The 23,237-nt window shown below is 33.6% G+C and overlaps 1 protein-coding gene across 7 annotated transcripts in view; it reads left to right on the forward strand.

Moving 5' to 3' along the window:
- The window catches only part of LOC139482733 (uncharacterized), a 151,694-nt gene that overhangs the window by 111,696 nt on the left and 16,761 nt on the right, over positions 1 to 23,237 (forward strand). For 5 of the 7 annotated variants that reach the window (XM_071266797.1, XM_071266798.1, XM_071266800.1 and 2 more), the window contains 8 exons: positions 959 to 1,084; positions 2,954 to 3,048; positions 3,891 to 4,113; positions 5,798 to 6,073; positions 6,888 to 7,041; positions 8,322 to 8,707; positions 14,538 to 14,768; positions 16,251 to 16,537. In XM_071266797.1, the coding sequence (XP_071122898.1) occupies positions 959 to 1,084; positions 2,954 to 3,048; positions 3,891 to 4,113; positions 5,798 to 6,073; positions 6,888 to 7,041; positions 8,322 to 8,707; positions 14,538 to 14,768; positions 16,251 to 16,537 (1,778 nt within the window). The other 2 variants (XM_071266803.1, XM_071266802.1) reach the window with 2 other exon arrangements.

Below are 23,237 nucleotides of genomic sequence, written 5' to 3' on the forward strand. Positions count from 1 at the left end.
TGTCACTTCTGAATATGTCCATCCGTAACGTTAACAATATATGTGTCACTTCTGAATATGTCTATCCGTAACGTGAACAATATGATAGGTGACACTTCTGAATATGTCCATCTGTAACGTGAACAATAAATGTGTCACTTCTGAATATGTCCATCCATAACGTGAACAATATATGTGTAACTTCTGAATATGTCCATCCGTTACGTTAACAATATATGTGTCACTTCTGAATATGTCCATCCGTTACGTGAACAATATGATAGGTGTCACTTCTGAATATGTCCATCCTTAACGTGAACAATATGATAGATGTCACTTCTGAATATGTCCATCCGTAACGTGAACAATATGATAGGTGTAACTTCTGAATATGTCCATCCGTAACGTGAACAATATGATAGGTGTTACTTCTGAATATGTCCATCCGTAACGTGAACAATATGATATGTGTCACTTCTGAATATGTCCATCCGTAAAATGAACAATATGATAGGTGTTACTTCAGAATATGTCCATCCGTAACGTGAATAATATGATAGATGTCACTTCTGAATATGTCCATCCGTAACACCCGAGTAAACAGGTTGTACTTCTGGTGTTTCTTTTTCTTTGTGTAGTTCAATATATATATAATCAGATAGAGAACGCTATGACAAATTTAAAAAAAACACTTCTGAATATGGCCATACGTAACATCCTATATATAGCTAGTACACATGGTTAGCTTCTGGTGTTTCTTTTTTTTTATAAGACAGAGAACGTTGTGACAAATTAAAAAAAGTCCACAAAACGTGATACGACTATTAAAGTTGTATCTTCTTTCTTTTTTTATTTACATGAAGGAGTCCTATACATTTTACCAAAAAAAAATACAACTGATTGATTAACAGATTATGTATGTTTTTTTGTGTTTTATTTTACCCATTACAATATTTATTTCTCTGTGATTTTCTTACAGATAATTGAAGAAATGGTTACAGTTTTAGCTGTGTTACCTACAGAAAATGAAGCTGCAATGGAAAATGTCTTAGAAGCTTCGAACCAAATTTCTAAGGAAGCAGATGCCTTATCGGATAACGTGCAGGTAAAAAAATAATAATTAGTATGAGTTGTTTGACTGGATTTCTCTCTTTTTTTAGATCATACAAAATAATAATAAAACAAAATAATATCCGTCTTCAAATACCGAGAGTTAATTAAAAATTGTAATTACTTTGCGAAGAATTTCCATGATATCCTAATGAAATAAGGAAAGACAATTTCACATATGAAAAAAATCTGATTTATTTCTCCGGGGGCCGATTGTTAAACTTGTCGTTAACTTAAACGCAATAAGGGCATCTGTCACATTACTGACAACACGGGAAAGCGCTCCTTTGTCGTATCCCAAATTATAACCTGTAAGAAGGAGCAGGATGCATAGTAGCGGAGTGCAATACAGTTTAGAATTGAAATGGGGAATGTGTCGAAAAGACAACTCGACCATAGAGCAGACAACAACCGAAGGCCACCAATGGGTCTTCAATGTAGCAAGAAACTCCCACACCCAGAGGCATCCTTCAGCTGGCCCCTAAACAAATATGTATTCTAGTTCAGTGATAATGGACGTCATACTACACTCCGAATTATACATAAGAAATTAAAATTAAAAATCATACAAGACTAACAAAGGCCAGAGGCTCCTGACTTGGGACAGGCGCAAAAATGCGGAGGGGTTAAACAAGTTTTTTGAGATCTCAACCCTTCCCCTATACCACTTGCAAATACCAATATAGAAAAACAATACGCACAGTAAATAAAGGCAACAGTAGTATACCGCTGTTCAAAATTCATAAATCAATAGAGAAAAAACAAATCCGGGTTACAAACTAAAACTGAGGGAAACGTATTAAACTCAGTTTAAGAGAAGTCCACAAGTCCGATGTCAGAATAGGAAACAAAAGAAAATAAACAAAATGACAATAATACATAAATAACAACAGACTACTAGCAGTTACTGACATGCCAGCTCCAGACCTCAATTGAACTGATTGAAAGATTATGTCTTCATCATATGAATATCAGGCACAATCCCTCCCGTTAGAGGTTTAGTATTATACCGTCATAAAATATATGAGAAGAAAATAACCCGTGTCATGCCAAGAACTGGTTTTTAAATAAATGTGTTTAGTTCCGATGCAAATGCAATGTGAATCAAAATTAAACCCAAAATATGCAACCTTTAATGACCTGACAACAGTATCTAACTATGTCCCTTCTTGATAAGTATGTTTAACGGTTTTCTTAGTTTTTTGGGTGAGTACTGACTTTTTTGTGCTTTGTAAAGAATATTACCATAAAAGATTAGATGCGAAATATCTGAACGTATAAGATGGTAGCATCATGAAAGCAGCCATTTTTAATTGATGCCGTTTTTAAGTTATGTAATGCTGCTTCCTACCATCGTTAAATTTCAAATAGATTAAGAACAACATAACGGAACGTTAAAACTAACTATGAGATGAACAGGATTAACGTTACGTTAAATTTTATTGATATTTTATTGAATCTTAACGGAGCGTTAGTGCTAACGACAAGTTGAACAACAGGCCCCTGGCGTCATGCATACAATAATTGATATTATCAGGATGTTGGCGATCACATTGCTAGAAAATGAGTAGAAATAAATATTGTTCCTCTTTTTTTCTTTTTTTATTACCTATTTGAAATAAAAAGTCCATGGTCAATGTAATAAGAGTTAGTTATTAAATAGCCCAAGAATTGAAACATAGAAACATTTTCATCAAATTGTAATATAGAAAAACTAATCCAAGAATTAAAACACTAAAAAATATTCAACTCATAACTATAAACCACTCAACATTAGGTCTTGCGCAAATAATCAAATCATGACAATTGAGCATCATAACATTTTCATGATGACAAGTTTTTGATTATTTTAGTTTTCTTACAGGATTCGTTACTTAATGTTATGGACAAGATATCTGATCAGATATCACATACTGATTTTAATAAAAGTGAACCAGGGAGAGTAGAAAATATGGTCAAGTAAGTATAACATTAAAGTGAACCGGGAAAGTAGACAATATGGTCAAGTGAGTATAACATTAAAGTGAACAGGGGAAAGTAGAAAATATGGTCAAGTAAGTATAACATTAAAGTGAACCGGGGAAAGTAGAAAATATGGCCAAGTGAGTATAACATTAAAGTGAACCGGGGAAAGTAGAAAATATGGTCAAGTGAGTATAACATTAAATTGAACCAGGGAAAGTAGAAAATATGGTCAAGTGGGTATACCATTAAAGTGAATCGAGGAAAGTAGAAAATATGGTCAAGTGGGTATAACATTAAAGTGAATCGAGGAAAGTAGAAAATATGGTCTAGTGGGTATAACATTAAAGTGAATCGAGGAAAGTAGAAATTATGGTGAAGTGGGTATAACATTAAAGTGAATCGAGGAAAGTAGAAAATATGGTCAAGTGGGTATAACATTAAAGTGAATCGAGGAAAGTAGATAATATGGCCAAGTGAGTATAACATTAAAGTAAATCGGAGAAAGGAGAAAATATGGTCAAATGAGTATAACATTAAAGTGAACCGGGGAAAGGAGAAAATATGGTCAAGTGAGTATAACATTTAAGTAAATCGGAGAAAGGAGAAAATATGGTCAAGTGAGTATAACATTAAAGTAAATCGGGGAAAGAAGAAAATATGGTCAAGTGGGTATAACATTAAAGTGAACCGGGGAAAGTAGAAAATATGGTCAAGTGAGTATAACATTAAAGTGAATCGGGGAAAGTAGAAAATATGCAATGTTAATTGTTCATTAAAATTCCGGTTGCGGTCTTTCTGTCCTTTTTGATGAATATAACACGTCTTTCTATTTTCAGGTCACTTTTTGATTCGAGTTCCAATCTTTTGGATTTAAATCATGTACCTGAACGTCATACTGTAAAAGAAAAGGTTATAGTGGAAGATAAATCTGAAACTGAAGATGTCATACATGTAGAAGAAACAGAACCTGAACAAGAAGTTCCATATGAAAGTCCAGAAGAACAACAAGAAACACAAGTACAACAAACAGAGGCAGAAATCAAGGCAAGAGAAAAAAAGGTAAAACGATCACTTACAATGTATGTTACATTACAATACTAACATTAATCAGATTATACAGAAATATGGAAACTTCTTTAAGAATTGTTTTCTACATTTTTTTATCCAGTTGAAACCATATTAATAGTTATTAAAGGTACCATGCTTATAATTTGATACGCCAGACGCGCGTTTGTAACACAAGACGCATCAGTGACGCTCAGATCAAAATAGTTCAGATATTTAGAATTTTTGAGAGAATTTGAAAACGGTTCATTGAAGAAGATTTACGAATGGTAAATACAAAAATAGGTCAAACAACTATTTCTATGTTTCTATTTTTCATACTGCTTATCCGCTTTGACTACAATCATGGTTTAAGGAATATAACAGGAATTATTAGAATTTATTTTATAACAGAAATTATTTTTCTATTCAAATAAATGTTTATGACTGGCATGTTAAAATAACGTAAGAAGTCGGTTTTGACCCGCGGGTCTTGTTATTTATATCTCGACGACACATTTAAACTCATTTAGCATAATTTTCTGAGAAACAACTGTTTAAAAACAATTAAGGCATTCAAGAGCAACAAGAGACAAGGTGATGGTCGTTTTGAAATATTTTTTTATATAATTTCCCTCCATTTTTCACTTTTTTCATCATTTCCAAAATCCCGCGTCCCCTCTTTTCATGTTAACATATTCTTTTCCCCAATAACGCTTTTTTTGCAAGTTTTTCACTTTTTCACCTTTCCTTTTTTTCTAAAATCCCGGTTTTAAACAAATATTCCCTACCTTCTTATTTTTCAACACCCAATAGTACACATCACTTAGGTGTGTCAATTCTTTTGTTATTTACATGTATGTTATGTTTTCGTTAAGTTGCTTATAAGAGAACGTATAGAGAGACAAACTATAAGCCGTTTTAGATCTAAAAGACCAAAAGCTGTAAATCACTGATAGATTCCACAACTGCAACAAGTGTGTTACGATATTTCTCCACTCGTGACAGTTATTTTTTTTATATTTAGAGCTTTTTAGATAATTTAAATTTATATTTTGACAATGGGGAAATGTCGTTATACACGAGTTATAGTGGAATCTGTTTCTTTAATGATAAAAAGTAAAAACACAAAAATACTGAACTCCCAGGAAAATTCAAAAAGGAAAATCAAAAATCAAAAGGCAAAATCAAAAGTCCAAACACATCAAACGAATGGATAACAACTGTCATATTCCTGACTTGGTACAGGCATTTTCTAATGTAGAAAATGGTGGATTGAACCTGGTTTTATAGCTAGCTAAACCTCTCACTTGTATGACAGTCGCATCAAATTCCATTACATTGTCAACGATGCATGAACAAAACAAACATACTCAAAGAGTAAAAATGTCAAAAATAGGGGTACAACAGTCAATATTGTGTTATCATCTTAATATCACTACATAAACAACAAATGTAACAAAGTAGCACAAAAAGGCATACATCAAATTTAACATTCTCATTTTGCTTTTCTTATACGGCTGAATAAGATATAATGTTTGCTTTTTACGTTTTGTATTGCAAAAAATCGCGCCCTCCAATGACCAAAGTATGTGACATAGTCAACAAGGTGACGTTATTTTCAATTTATTTAATTCTTTATCTGACTCAATACACGCATATTACCGGTAATATAAATATATAAATAATTCTATATTAGATCGAAAGAACAAAGAAGCTGCTTCACACAGTTGACATCATAGCTGATTCAGCACTTAAAACTCTGTCAGACGATGAACCTAAGACAATGGAATTCTCAACAAAGACCATGAATTTAGTAGTTGGAGTTTCGAAACTAAACAATTCAACGAACACTTCAACAGATATTAGCACTTCCAGGAAAATTGGTAACAAAACCGTCACTAGTTCCTTCAAACTACCACCAGAAATAAAAGAACAACTCAAAGAAGCTAGTAAGAATGGATTTAAATTTCAGGTATATTTTTGTGTAGATTTTGTCCAGACAGGTTGCAAAAAATACTTATTTGCTTAAAACTATCGTTTCACTGTACCTGAAATTAAAACAAATTAAAACTGCACTCGTAAGGGCAGATAATTGTACTGAATTACTGGTAGGATGATATGTGGTTTTTTTTAACAACATAAGGTCAGTGACTCTCTTTTTTATTTGGTACTGTTGAAGTATTTATGAAAAGCAATTATCTCATTGAAATGAAATGCTAAACACAATCTTGTTCATGTTAATGACAGTCTGTTAGGGCTGTTCATGAAAATTCTATGCTACCTTCAAGGAGGACACTTCTATTTTTTATTTGGGTGTTGATATTTGAATATTTAGGAATGATGAATGGTGTTCCCTCGAAAAAGATGTAAGCACTGGGTTCACATATCTATTACACGGTGTTACAAGACAGTAATATGTAAATATTATGTGTTTTTTGGGCACTTTTTCTGATTTATACTGGTTGTGGTTACAAAGTTAATTTCAATTGTATATTTGGCGGGGGTTTTCTATTTTTTATAAATGTCAATGCGGTGGGGATGACATTTTTCCATTACAGATGCTTTTCTCAGACAAGAATCCAAGATCTGGGGACAAGTCGTCTGCAATTAATAATTTCCTTTTTCTATTACAGATGCTTTCCTCAGACAAGAATTCAAGAACATTGGACAAGTCGTCTGCATACTTTAATTCTCTTTTTTTCTATCACAGATGCTTTCCTCAGACAAGAATCTAAGATCTTGGGACAAGTCGTCTGCATACATTAATTCTCCTTTTTCTATTACAGATGCTTTTCTCAGACAAGAATCCAAGATCTTGGGATAAGTCATCTGCATACATTAATTCTCCAATGATATCGCTAATTCTTAAGGATTTAAACCAAAAAACACTTGGTGTAACTAAATTACCAAAGCCTATCATCATTGACATACCTATTGGAAGTAAGAATCTATAAACATCAGAAAAAAAAATACATGATAAGGATTGGATTGGAACTGAACTCTTCTTTATACCTAATTATACAATATGTAGATGTTTGAGTTAAACCCAAATATCGGTGTCATTCAAAACATTTATTATATACTTAGTAGTAAATACAGATAAATTGTATGTGTAATACAATCAATGGCAAGCGTGCTGTATCAGCCACCCGTGATGATATCGATATCAGCACGGTTGCAAAAGCTTTATCACACCTTTAATCTGTATGACGTCACGTCATCGATTGCAATCACTGTTGCAAAGGCTTTATCAAAATCTGTATGACGTCATGTCAAACCTTCTTATCTGTATGACGTCATGTCACATAAAAAACATCTGCTTCAGGTATATGTATATAATAAAGTGTATATGATATGGCTTTTTCAATATCACACACCGTATCAACTCCTCTTACAGAGCTCTTGGGATTATATTGGTGTCTCGGGTTGATACGGATGCGATATTGAAAACGCCATATGATATTCTCTATTTATTTGTTATGAATTGGGCTGTAAACAATAGTAGATAAAGGTTTACAAATACGAATACGCCCAAAGACAAATACTGCAAACAAACTTATTTTCGCGATGAATTTGTTTTGCGTTTTAACCTTTCTTGTTCACTTTGCAGCTATTTAATTTCGCGATTTTCTAATTTACTTGATGTAGCATAATAAGGAAGGATACAAGTTTTACATATTCGCGACAACTAATTTTGACGTTATTTGTCATCTCGGAGAAAATAAGTTGGAAGAGAACCTTGGGTAAATATTATTTTTTCTATCTTGAAACAATTTCTTATTGCTCAGAAAAATCAGACCGCCTGGGGTATTGGAATTACTGTAGAATAAAGGTAACAGTAGTTTTTTGCTGTTCGAAACTGTTGTATGATTAAAAAGGAACAAACAATCATAATAGGAGGGCACATTTGACATGTTGTTCAGATCAGAAGTATTAGTTTTGAAGTATTCCCTTTGAGAATGGTTTTGAAGCAGCGTATATATGTGGTACATGTGTTGTTGTGTCAGTATTACTGCAACAATGCATTTGGGTTTGTCTGCTTTACTGTGCTATTATGGCTTTGGACCTCAGTCCTGTTATAAGAAAAATATTTTAAATGAAGAGCAACAAACCTTTATATTGAATTTACAACTGTTTTTATTTGGAATGTTCCATTCAATTATAAATTTTAAAAAAAACTAACAAATATGTATTGTTTTTTTTTTGTTTTTTTTTTGCAGGAAACGAAAAATACAGCGAATTTATTTTGAATTCCAAAGAAGATAACTTCATACGTCTTAAAGTGAAACAGCCAGCGAACATGTTTTACATGTTGAAGCTTATGACAGATGGTCCACAATATAATATATCAGTAAAGATTGCAATAGAATTTCATAAACAGGTGTCTTTGTCAGATGCAGAAAATGGGACACTCATTAGTAATACACAAATAGCATTTTTAAAAGAACCAGAAAAGAAATCGCTCTACTGGAGTTTAGGAGTTATCGTCAACGATAGAAGCAATGGGAATATTAGTCAGAATATATCTGTTAGAATTTCCTCGACTGCCATTAATTGTCGATATTGGAATAACACTATCGGAAAATGGGTTCCAGATGGATGTCAGGTATTAATATATAAAAACATGGGATGTAATATAATAATCTATAGAGAAGGAGAGATGTAAAATACCAATCAATAGGAAACGAGAGGAACACGTTCCCGTTTCTGCTTAATGAAAAAGGGGTTACTTTATGAATCGTCTTTTTAAAGAACTATAATATTGTAATAGTTTTTGTGTGATCTAAATTTGAAAAAGGTATAACGAAAATACCAAACAATGGCGATGTCCTAATAAATTGAAAAAAATCAAACGTTATCAATCCAAAAAAAAACCGGGTGAAAATCATCTGTCAAAATCCGGAATTGGTAGAGGCATTTCTATAGAAAATAGTGAGTTGTAGCTGGTTTTATAGCTAGCAAAACATCCCACGGGAAAGGCACACTTTGATGAGTAACCCACACAGGCATAATAATGTCCAAGGGTATCTTTTTTTAAATTGTACCCTTATGTATATTGTGTCATGTTTCTATTCATCTAAGGTCAACTTTATCTGAGAGAGCTGATACCTTAGCTTATTCTATGTATATCTTTTTGATGGAGTTAGACTATTTCAATCGATATATAATAGTGTATCATTGTATGTCTTCATGTTGCAGTGTTAGACTGCTGATTCAGCTTAGATGACGGTTCGTGCTTCTTAAAACGTTTGAACCTGCTACATTTGCATAAACCTATTTGGAGCCCGTAGGTCAGTGTTGTCGTTTTTTGGTGTTATTTATTAGTGTTTCTCGATTCTCGTTTTTTAATATATAGATTAGACCGATTGTTTGTTTGGTTGAATTGTTTTACACTAGTAATTTTGGGGCCCTTGACAATTGCTTTTCGGTGTGAGCCAAGGCTCTGTGTTGAAGACCGCATTTGTACCTATTAATGTTTACTTTAACTACACATGGTGACTAAGATGGAAAGTTGTCTCATTTGCACTCGTACCATATCTTCATGTTAATACATACTAGATTGTAATAAATACATGTAAGATATTACTTTTGATCTAGCAAAGTCCATTTTGTGTAACTACACATGACAGACTTGCAAATTTACTGTTTGCAAAAGTATAAATTATTCTAAATGATAAGGATGTTCTGGTAACTAACAGAAAACCCTGGCCGTTTTTGGCACAACTTTTTTGATCTTTTGGTTATCGATGCTGTTCGACTTGGTGCTTGTTTCCGCTTTCAAACTTTTGTATCTGGGCATCACTAGTAGATCTTGTGTGGATAAAATGCACTTCTGGCGTATTAAAATTTTCAACTTGTTGCCTTCTGTTGGCTGTTGTTCGTGTGTTTCTTTGTCAATTGTATTCTCCAATTTATTTATATTGTAGTCCTGTGGTGTTGAGTTGTCATCTTAATGTTATATTTCACATGGCTATAAAAGGGGAGGTTTGGCATGCCACAAAATCAGGTTCAACCCTCCATTTTTGTTCTTTAAAAATGTCCTGTACCAAGTCAGGAATATGGCCATTGTTATATTATAGTTCGTTTCTGTATGTGTTACATTTTAACGTTGCGTCGTTTGTTTTCTCTTATTTTTGAGTGTAAATTCACATTGCGATTTGACGTGTCACGGTACTTGTCTATCCCAAATTCATGTATTTGGTTTTGATGTTATATTTGTTATTCTCGTGGGATTTTGTCTGTTGCTTGGTCCGTTTCTGTGTGTGTTACATTGTAGTGTTGTGTCGTTGTTCTCCTCTTATATTTAATGCGTTTCCCTCAGTTTTAGTTTGTTACCCCGATTTTGTTTTTTGTCCATGTATTTATGAGTTTGAACAGCGGTATTCTACTGTTGCCTTTAGTTTGCAACACAACTGACTACATTTTACTAACAGACACATTAAACACTGTTTTTAGTCGATAGTACATTATTTTTTAGTTTATATACCGTATATTGTAAGTGTACCTTTTGTGCATGTATCATATTCGTGAAATCGGTGTTGCTGACAAATTGCGTGCATTTGATTTCGCTGTATTACCATGATATCAAAAATATTTATAACGGACTTTTTTGAGCCACCAATTTTGATATTGAGTAAAGGTTGTTCTTATCTTCGGTAGAGTTTCATTCATTTGTACGTTTGTATATATGACCTATGAAATTTAAATCATACATTTTTGTGTTTAAAAAAAAAAAAAATGTAAATTTATGAATATACTAGAAATTTTGAAATCGCAATACGATTGAGCAAACGTTAAATCAAAGAGTTTTTAAATTTCGCGGGCAGTATGTCGACTTAGAACAGAGGGGTCAAAAATACAAGAACATGGGATGTAATATAATAATCTATAGAGAAGGAGAGATGTAAAATACCAATCAATAGGAAACGAGAGGAACACGTTCCCGTTTCTGCTTAATGAAAAAGGGGTTACTTTATGAATCGTCTTTTTAAAGAACTATAATATTGTAATAGTTTTTGTGTGATCTAAATTTGAAAAAGGTATAACGAAAATACCAAACAATGGCGATGTCCTAATAAATTGAAAAAAATCAAACGTTATCAATCCAAAAAAAAACCGGGTGAAAATCATCTGTCAAAATCCGGAATTGGTAGAGGCATTTCTATAGAAAATAGTGAGTTGTAGCTGGTTTTATAGCTAGCAAAACATCCCACGGGAAAGGCACACTTTGATGAGTAACCCACACAGGCATAATAATGTCCAAGGGTATCTTTTTTTAAATTGTACCCTTATGTATATTGTGTCATGTTTCTATTCATCTAAGGTCAACTTTATCTGAGAGAGCTGATACCTTAGCTTATTCTATGTATATCTTTTTGATGGAGTTAGACTATTTCAATCGCTATATAATAGTGTATCATTGTATGTCTTCATGTTGCAGTGTTAGACTGCTGATTCAGCTTAGATGACGGTTCGTGCTTCTTAAAACGTTTGAACCTGCTACATTTGCATAAACCTATTTGGAGCCCGTAGGTCAGTGTTGTCGTTTTTTGGTGTTATTTATTAGTGTTTCTCGATTCTCTTTTTTTAATATATAGATTAGACCGATTGTTTGTTTGGTTGAATTGTTTTACACTAGTAATTTTGGGGCCCTTGACAATTGCTTTTCGGTGTGAGCCAAGGCTCTGTGTTGAAGACCGCATTTTTACCTATTAATGTTTACTTTAACTACACATGGTGACTAAGATGGAAAGTTGTCTCATTTGCACTCGTACCATATCTTCATGTTAATACATACTAGATTGTAATAAATACATGTAAGATATTACTTTTGATCTAGCAAAGTCCATTTTGTGTAACTACACATGACAGACTTGCAAATTTACTGTTTGCAAAAGTATAAATTATTCTAAATGATAAGGATGTTCTGGTAACTAACAGAAAACCCTGGCCGTTTTTGGCACAACTTTTTTGATCTTTTGGTTATCGATGCTGTTCGACTTGGTGCTTGTTTCCGCTTTCAAACTTTTGTATCTGGGCATCACTAGTAGATCTTGTGTGGATAAAATGCACTTCTGGCGTATTAAAATTTTCAACTTGTTGCCTTCTGTTGGCTGTTGTTCGTGTGTTTCTTTGTCAATTGTATTCTCCAATTTATTTATATTGTAGTCCTGTGGTGTTGAGTTGTCATCTTAATGTTATATTTCACATGGCTATAAAAGGGGAGGTTTGGCATGCCACAAAATCAGGTTCAACCCTCCATTTTTGTTCTTTAAAAATGTCCTGTACCAAGTCAGGAATATGGCCATTGTTATATTATAGTTCGTTTCTGTATGTGTTACATTTTAACGTTGCGTCGTTTGTTTTCTCTTATTTTTGAGTGTAAATTCACATTGCGATTTGACGTGTCACGGTACTTGTCTATCCCAAATTCATGTATTTGGTTTTGATGTTATATTTGTTATTCTCGTGGGATTTTGTCTGTTGCTTGGTCCGTTTCTGTGTGTGTTACATTGTAGTGTTGTGTCGTTGTTCTCCTCTTATATTTAATGCGTTTCCCTCAGTTTTAGTTTGTTACCCCGATTTTGTTTTTTGTCCATGTATTTATGAGTTTGAACAGCGGTATACTACTGTTGCCTTTAGTTTGCAACACAACTGACTACATTTTACTAACAGACACATAAAACACTGTTTTTAGTCGATAGTACATTATTTTTTAGTTTATATACCGTATATTGTAAGTGTACCTTTTGTGCATGTATCATATTCGTGAAATCGGTGTTGCTGACAAATTGCGTGCATTTGATTTCGCTGTATTACCATGATATCAAAAATATTTATAACGGACTTTTTTGAGCCACCAATTTTGATATTGAGTAAAGGTTGTTCATATCTTCGGTAGAGTTTCATTCATTTGTACGTTTGTATATATGACCTATGAAATTTAAATCATACATTTTTGTGTTTAAAAAAAAAAAAAATGTAAATTTATGAATATACTAGAAATTTTGAAATCGCAATACGATTGAGCAAACGTTAAATCAAAGAGTTTTTAAATTTCGCGGGCAGTATGTCGACTTAGAACAGAGGGGTCAAAAATACAAGAAGGGCAGTCAAGGTCATAGATCAAACATAAACTGATGACCTGATGGCTAAAAAGGAAAAGACAAACAGACAAATCACAGTTCACAAGACTCAAGATAGACAACTAAAGACTAATCAACACAAACACCCCAAAAAACTAGGGATGATCACAGGTGCTCCGGAAGAATAAGCAGATTCTACTCCACATGTTGCACCCGTCGTGTTGCTCATGTTATTACAAACCCGGTAAATAGTCTTCTTCGTAAAAAGGGCAGGGAATTGGAGTAATGACAAGGAACATTTCCGATGTCAACTGTGAAACGGTTATTCAATGACGGTCAACTAACTCGTGATGTCGTCCGTAATATGAGCGAAGGGATGATCATCTCAACTTTACCATTTTGAACTCTTGGTTTAATAGCTTCCTTGTGAGCAGCAATCCTCTAATAGGGAAATTATGATAGGAATTACAAGCCAGCTAATATGGTATGAAGGCGCTGCTGGAATGTTGCAAAATACAAATGAAACAAGGATAAGGAAATGTCCAAGGTTGATATGTTCGCGACGATTTATTATATTGACGTTATTTTTCTACTCGCGAAAATATATTGCTCGCGAAATTAAGTTAGTTGACAAATATTTGTGTATACTTCTTTTTTGGAGAAGTGTTAAAAATGTTAAATAGTAAATTTAAGGCTTAGGTTTGCACTTTTATCTCCCTATTCGAGATAATGAGACAACAACTGGTTTGATTTCCAAAAAGTGCTTGACCAAATGATAACAGTGATTTTTTTTATTTTTCCAGAGAGAATTACAGGAATCACAATCATTTTAGACACTATCACTGAACCACATTAACAACTGACAGTCGACTTATAGTAAAACCCAGAAACATCAGACGTTGTAACAAAATCAAACATCAACGAGTAACACACAGTCCAGACTATTTAACTTGCTTTGGTAAAAAAAAAACGACGAAAAAAATCTGGAACCTCTACTGTTTTTATCAAGACATTTGTCTTAAATCTGAAATTCATAAAACAAACTTACACAGATGACCATTAACTTAAACAAAGATCAATCTGTACATAATTTTGACAGCAATATCAAATTGTTTCCGCTATTAGTACTACAGGACGCTAGCTAGTAGAAGGAAAATAATGGGTAATTTAAATTTGATAGTTTGATAAAAGCAGACAACACATGACCAAAAATGGTTACAGAACTATAGTTGTTGGTTTTGATGCTGACTCTAATAAATCAAAATTTCTTAAAGGAATTTACCAAAAAAATGTACCTCTCGTAATACTATTATATACTTATTCATAATTTATGAAAACTTATATTTGCAGGTTTCACCTGTTTCATCAAGCGAAACATTAGAGTGCGAATGTGATCATCTTACCGATTTTGCTGGAGGAGTTTTCGTGTTACCTCACATTGTGGATCCATTTCAAGATGCTTTACTATTTCTGACGTTCTTTGACAACCCAGTTGTAGTTACAGTAGTGATATTGGTCTGGTTGATATATTTTCTGGGTCTTTACAGGGCAAGGCAAGCTGATCGAAAAGATTCAAATTTTGTAAGTGAGAGGTTAAGTTTGCTATAAAACCAGGTTCAATCCCCCATTTTCTACAAAAGAAAATGCCTGAGCCAAGTCAGGAATATGACTGATGTTACTCATTTGTTTGATGTGTTTGGGGTTTTAATTTTGCCATTTGATTTGGGACTTTCCATTTTGAATTATCCTCGAAGTTCAGTATTTTTTTAAGACTTGACGAAATAATTACTTTGGACCTTTGACAAAGATATCAAAATTTCCAAAAAGTTGAACTGACCACTTTATCAAAAAAAATATTGGTATATAGCAGTTTAACAAACACAAATTTTGATCATTGAAAAGCTGTATATTTCCTTAACAATAAAACGTTCAACTGAATTTTATAGAGATATCTCCCTAAACATAATAACTGAAAATAACTCATCTGTATAGCTTTTATGAACTTTCTTTGATACGGAACGCTCAAAACCATGAGCAATAAGATAAAATATGAATGATCTATAAGGAATAGCTATAATCATCTTTAATCAAAATTGATTGAGGGAGTTAAAGCCTTTGTTTATTAATAGCAGTAGAACATATTTCACATAAACTTAAAAAAACAAACTTTCATAAATTGTGTCAGTGGCAAATTAAAGTAAAGACTACTTAGCACTTGCTACCATCGTGGACTAACAATCCACAGACATGTTTTATGAAGGGCACCAGATCTGATAAAAGCTATCATTAAACACGTGATGTGCATTTATTGTTCGGTATCCGAAATAGCTTTTAAGTCAGAATTTAATATCAATCGATAAATAAGAACATCAAAATTCATGCAGCAAATATGTTCACGCAGTACGCAGTTTAGAAATAGGATACTGGAAACCAAATGACAAAGATTGGTCACAATACGGCCTTTTGTGTTAAATGAGCAAAACATATACTGTAAGCTATATATACAAGACAGCATTTGAGAAGGATTCAAAAGGGTAAACCGAATGTTTGACGTGAAACTGATAACGAAATAAAATGTATGCTGGATAGCAAACCAAGCCTTTGACTTTAGACAGGCACATACAGAATCACAGCGAAAAGTCAGTTTATCAAGGTTAAAAGTTAAAGAAGCAAAACGCAGCATTGTAAAAATAAAGACAACAGTATTCATAAATTAATTGAGCAAAAACAATCCCAGTTACAAACTGAAACTGAGTGCAACGTATCCAATATGAGAGGAGAACTACGACACAAAAGAAACACAACATCAAAAAGAAACACTAGTGTTCATAATATCTTAACTCTGTACTAAGTTTAATGATGAATGGATATTTTTGGGACATTTGGAAGTATGTTCATTAGACAGAGTCATGATCAAACAATGTCCTGCTCTTTCACTCTGGAATCATAAAATCAAATGTCAAATTCAATAACGATTAAATAGTTATATGTGATTCAAAGAGACAATTTTAGGAACCACGATAGGTTTTTCATGATATATATTACATAGTATATTTTTTGTAGGATGGTATAGTGACACCCTTTCCAAGTGATCCTTCTGACCCGTTTAAGTATCTTATGTGCATTGTCACTGGATGGCGGTATGATGCTAGAACTACAGCAAACGTTTCATGCTACATTAAAGGCAACACTGGACAAAGTGCAAGGCATTGTTTAAGTCGGACATCATCACCACAGGTTTTGTTTACATCTGGTGGTGAAGACTGGTTTCTAATTACCTCTTCCTACGATATAGGAGACATGGTGAATGTAATTGTATGGCACGACAACAGTGGTTCCTCGCCATCATGGTTTGTATGCACATATGACTTTATGTATAAATATATATTTAATATTTGACCGTTGGTTTCCTGTTTGAATTATTTTACACTAGTCATTTTAAAACCCTTTATAGCTTGCTGTTTGATGTGAGCCAAGACTCTGTGTTGAGGACTGTACTTTGACCTATAATGGTTTACTTTTCTAATTATGACTTTGATGGAGAGTTGTCTCATTGGCACTCATACCACATTTTATGTTTATTTCGAAATATTTTGATTCTGTTCGATTCTGTTCGAAATATTATTCTGATATAATATCATATGTCAATTAAAACGTTATACATTTGAAAAAATTAACAGAATATAATTTGAAATAGAACTTTCAGCCTAAATGAGAGAACTTAGTTTGGAAAAAATGTCGTATAAAGGTTATCGAAAAAAAAATCAATATAATTTAAAATCTAAACTGAGGCATCGAAAATACCAATGTTATATTTGCGATTTGAGTTGAACAGTTTAGGCATTACAAATCAATGCACATATGACTGTATGTATAAATATATATTTAAGATTTGACTGTTGGTTTCCCGTTTGAATTATTTTACACTAGTCATTTTTAAAACCTTTATAGCTTGCTGTTTGATGTGAGTCAATACTCTGTGTTGAGAACTGTACTTTGACCTATAATGGTTTACTTTTCTAATTATGACTTTGATGGAGAGTTGTCTCATTGGCACTCATACCACATTTTATGTTTATTTCGAAATATTTCGATTCTGTTCGAAATATTATTCTGATATAATATCATATGTCATTTAAAACGTTATACATTTGAAAAAATTAACAGAATATAATTTAAAATAGAACTTTCAGCCTAAATGAGAGAACTTGGTTTGGAAAAATGTCGTATAAAGGTTATCGAAAAAAAAAATATAATTTAAAATCTAGACTGAGGCATCGAAAATACCAATGTTATATTTGCGATTTGAGTTTAACAGTTTAAGCAATTACAAATCAATGAATTTAGGATTTTTAAAAAAGGTGGCTTAATGACTTCCCAAAAAACAGCTTCCTTCGTAAAGTTATCGTAATGTGCAATTATAAAAATGCCCGCTTATTGTACAGTTGCAAAGACGGCTATAACACGAAATTGAAATTAACGCTACATAAAGTGCTTATCGTCTGTCAACAAAGATATAAACTATCAACTAAATACAATCGTATATATTTATGTTGTGGCATTTGTAAAGATAAATTTTCTGTTATGTATATCTGTACAGAAGGAAAGTTTATATACTTAAATCCAAAAATGTAAAATTAAATGCATTTCAATTCAGGTGTAAAATGTAGAAAACATTTAATGTTCATTTTTCCGGTACAAAGTTAAAATAATCTCGACAGGTTTTCAGTTAACATATATTTTACCGGTACAAAGTTATTTCATTCTCGACAAATGTACAGTTTATATTTATTTTACCGCTAAAAATGTAAAGCATTCTTAACAGATGTACAGTTTATATTTATTTTACCGGTACAAAGTTAAATCATTCTTGACAGAGGTACAGTTTATCTTAATTTTACCGACACTAAGTTAAATGATTCTGGACAATGTACAGTTTATATTTATTTTACCTGTACAAAGTTCAATCATGCTCGACAGATGTACAGTTTATATTTATCATACCTGTACAAAGTTAAATCATTCTCAACAGATGTACAGTTTATATTTATTTTACCAGTACAAAGTTAAAATTGAGAATGGAAATGGGGGATGTGTCAAAGAGACAACAACCCAACCAAATAAAAAACAACAGCAGAGGGTCACCAACAGGTCTGCAATGTAGCGAGAAATTCCCGCACCCGGAGGCGTCCTTCAGCTGGCCCCTAAACAAATATATACTAGTCCAGTGATAATGAACGCCATACTAATTTCCAAATTGTACACAAGAAACTAAAATTAAAATAATACAAGACTAACAAAGGCCAGAGGCTCCTGACTTGGGACAGGCGCAAAAATGCGGTGGGGTTAAACATGTTTGTGAGATCTCAACCCTCCCCCTATACCTCTAACCAATGTAGAAAAGTAAACGCATAACAATACGCACATTAAAATTCAGTTCAAGAGAAGTCCGAGTCTGATGTCAGAAAATGTATCTAAAGAAAATAAACAAAATGACAATAATACATAAATAACAACAGACTACTAGCAGTTAACTGACATGCCAGCTCCAGACTTTAATTAAACTGACTGAAAGATTATGATTTCATCATATGAACATCAGGCACAATCCTTCCCGTTAGGGGTTTAGTATCATACCATCATAACATATATGAGAAGAACATAACCCGTGTCATGCCAACAACTGTTTTTAGAATAAATGTGTTTAGTTCCGATGCAAAGACCTTATCAGTGACTCAATACTAACGCCAAAATATGCAATCTTTAATGACTTGACAACAGTATCGTAATTGTATCCCTTTTTAATAAGTCTATTCAAAGGTTTTGTTAGTTTCTGAGGTGAATACTGACACCTTTGTGCTTTATAAAGAATATTTCCATAAAAAAATGGATGTGAAATACCTGAACGTATTAGAAGTCTGCATGTTGAGCTATATTTACGAATGATGTCTTTATACCGATGATAAAATTTAGTAAATGTTTTGACTAGTTTGTGATATCGAAAACCCTGGTGTAATAATTTTTCAGTAATACATAAATTTCTCTCGTTAAAATCTAAAACATTGTTACATACACGAGCGAATCGTACAAGTTGAGATATATAAACACCGTAAGATGGTGACAAGGGAACGTCACCATCTAAAAACGGATAATTAACGATAGGAAATGAAAAATCATCCCTTTATCATAAATTTTAGTATTCAGCTTTCCATTAGTAATATAGATATCAAGATCGAGAAAAGGGTAGTGGTCATTGTTAGTATTAGCTTTATTTAAAGTAAGTTCAACAGGATAAATTTCATTAATATACATACTGAAGTCGTCATTATTGAGAGCCAAAATATCATCCAAATATCTAAAAGTATTATTAAATTTGTTTATCAGATGTTGTTTCGATGGGTCTTTGCTTAAGCCTCGGTCACACCTTACCGGATAGCCCGAACGGACGCCTAACGGATAACTTTTTTTCAATCCGTTCATGTCCGTTAGACGTCCGTTCTTATCCGTTAGGCGTCCGTCCATATCCGTTGCATGTCCGTTAAGCGTCCGTTTTATCCGTTGACGTCCGTTCTGTCCGGTGGAAAATTTTGAGCATGTTCAAAACTTTGAACGGACGTCCAACGGATAAAATGTCCGTTGAACGTCCGTTAGGCGTCCGTTAGGCGTCCGTTTTGTACGGTACTCGTCCGTTTTGTATCCGTTACGTGTCCGTTATGCATCCGTTGGAGATCCGGTAGACCAATTCACCAACGGACGTCTACCGGACGCCTAACGGACGCCTAACGGATAAAACGGATGTGAAACGGACATTAACGGAAGGATAACGGATAAAACGGATGCCTACCGGATGTAAAACGGACAAATGCCAATTGAAATTTCGCGTTAGAAATGCCAATAATTGGTATGTCAGATTTTCTTGAGTGTCATGAATATTTTTTATTCGTGATGGATCTTGGAGTAAGAGCACGTCTTCGCTACCAAACAGCTCTTATTCAGGCCAGACTCAACTTAAATGTAGCAAATATAAACCTTATAGCTGTCGAAAGGAGAAGAAGGAGAAGACAAAGGAGATGGTGGACACGACCATGGCTTAGTCCTGAAAGACGATGCAGTTTTGGTCTATATGACCAACTCATGACCGAACTTAGGTGGGAGGATCGGCAGTCCTTTGTACACTTCCTTCGAATGCCCACAGAGATGTTCGACGAGATATTGCAAGTTGGACCTCGCATAGCCAAGCAGAATACCTTTTACAGAAATCCACTGGAACCAGGACTCAAGTTAGCAATTACACTTAGACACCTTGCTTCTGGAGCAAATATCGTAGCATGCAGTACGGATGAAGAGTTCCGTATAACACATTATCCGTTTTCATACCAGAGGTACATAATATAAACAAATTCAGAAAATCAACTTAAACTCTATAAGACTGAATTACCACACTGCTTCTACCTTGATTTTTTTTTAATCAGAGTAGCTCTATATTTGCACACATATCATGCTAAACAAGACGCAATACAAAATAAAATCAACTAAACCTGTTAACTAAAGTGACCCTCGTGTGTAAAAACGTAAAAAAGAATCGGATAAATTGTTCTATTTGTTTGGTACGTGTGACCTTGATACCTGTCCTACTGACCACACTTTCCCAGAAGCAAATATTATAACATATATACATGTACTAGATACAATCATTTTAAGGTCACGTGTATGTGGTTTATTGCCTTTAATTTTCAGATGGTTTATTGCTTTTAATTTTCAGATGGTTTATTGCCTTAAATTTTTAGATGGTTTATTGCCTTTAATTTTCAGATTATTTTGTTCATCCGTTTTATCCGTTACGCTTCCGTTAGGTGTCCGTTTTATCCGGTACTCGTCCGTTGGATGTACGTTCGACGTCCGTTCTGTCCGGTACGTATCCGTTTCATGTACGTTCAATGTCCGTTGTGTGTCCGTTAGGCATTCGTTACATGTCCGTTAGTAAACCAACGGACTCCCAACGGATAAAAATTTTGTCAACGGATAACTTTTTTTTTATCCGTTAGGCGTCCGTTCGAGCTATCCGGTAAGGTGTGACCGAGGCTTTATTTTTGTCATAAATTGTAACTCATAACAATACAAAAACAGGTCCGCAATAAGTGGTGCACAGTTAGTCCCCATTGAAATTCCGATAATCTGACGATATACGGAATCCCCAAAGCGAACAAAAATGTTATCAAGTAAAAATTCAAGGGCATATATAGTATCAAAGCATGTCCAATTAACATAGTTTTTTTTGTTTATTGCTACTAAAAAATGACCTAAAAGAGTTTGAACATATATATTCACATTCTGATTTTTTGAATGCCCATTTAATTAGGTGTGTGAATTTTTTCTTAATGAGAATGTGAGGCAATGTGGTATACAGGGTAGAAAAATCAAAACTTTGAACAGATTCAAAATCACCGATAAAAGCATGCAATTTATCAAGTACTTCCAACGAGTTCTTGACACTCCAAAAGTAATTTATTCAACTATTTTCGAAGGCCTTATTTGAACAATTTATTATCAGGTTTTTAATTTTACCAAGTGTGCTGGTAAGAAGAATAGACAATTTAGTAGTTGAACAATGGCTTGAAGACGAAATAAGTCATTCTCAACAGATGTACAGTTTATATTTATTTTACCGGTACAAAGTTAAATCATTCTCGACAATGTACAGTTTATATTTATTTTACCGCGACAAAGTTCAATCATTCTCAACAGATGTACAGTTTATATTTATTTTACAAAGTTAAATCATTCTAGATAGATTTCAGTTCATACTCATTTTACCGGTACAAAGGTGAATCATTCTTGACAGAGGTACAGTTTATATTTATTTTACCAGTACAAAGTTAAATCATTCTTGACAGATGCACAGTTTATATTTATTTTACCGATACAAAAGTAAATTAAAGCATTCTTGACAGATGTACAACTTATATGTATTTCATCTGTACAAAGTTAAATCAGTCTCATCAGATGTACAGTTTATATTTATTTTACCTGTACAAAGTTCAGTAATTCTCGACAGATGTACATCTCCCTCGTGCAAAGCTCTGATTCCTTCACGAATTTGGCTATACTTTTTGGACCTTTTGGATTATAGCTCTTCACCTTTTATATAAGCTTTGGATTTCAAATATTTTGGCTCCGAGCATCACTGAAGAGACATGTATTGTCGAAATGCGCATCTGGTGCAACAAAATTGGTACCGTTGATTTTATTACTACCACTGGGTCGATGCCTCTGCTGGTGGACTATTAGTCCCCGAGGGTATCACCAGCCCAGTAGCCAGTACTTAGGTACTGGCATGAAAATACGGATTTTTTGTGTTATTAAAATTTGCTGTTACAAAATATTAAAAATTATTATAAATTAAGGAATGTATCTCCCTCGTGCAAAGCTCTGATTCCTTCACGAATTTGGCTATACTTTTTGGACCTTTTGGATTATAGCTCTTCACCTTTTATATAAGCTTTGGATTTCAAATATTTTGGCTCCGAGCATCACTGAAGAGACATGTATTGTCGAAATGCGCATCTGGTGCAACAAAATTGGTACCGTTGATTTTATTACTACCACTGGGTCGATGCCTCTGCTGGTGGACTATTAGTCCCCGAGGGTATCACCAGCCCAGTAGCCAGTACTTAGGTACTGGCATGAAAATACGGATTTTTTGTGTTATTAAAATTTGCTGTTACAAAATATTAAAAATTATTATAAATTAAGGAATGTATCTCCCTCGTGCAAAGCTCTGATTCCTTCACGAATTTGGCTATACTTTTTGGACCTTTTGGATTATAGCTCTTCACCTTTTATATAAGCTTTGGATTTCAAATATTTTGGCTCCGAGCATCACTGAAGAGACATGTATTGTCGAAATGCGCATCTGGTGCAACAAAATTGGTACCGTTGATTTTATTACTACCACTGGGTCGATGCCTCTGCTGGTGGACTATTAGTCCCCGAGGGTATCACCAGCCCAGTAGCCAGTACTTAGGTACTGGCATGAAAATACGGATTTTT

This window comes from Mytilus edulis, chromosome 7 (genome assembly GCF_963676685.1).
Source record: "Mytilus edulis chromosome 7, xbMytEdul2.2, whole genome shotgun sequence".
Classification (NCBI taxonomy): Eukaryota; Metazoa; Mollusca; class Bivalvia; order Mytilida; family Mytilidae; genus Mytilus; species Mytilus edulis.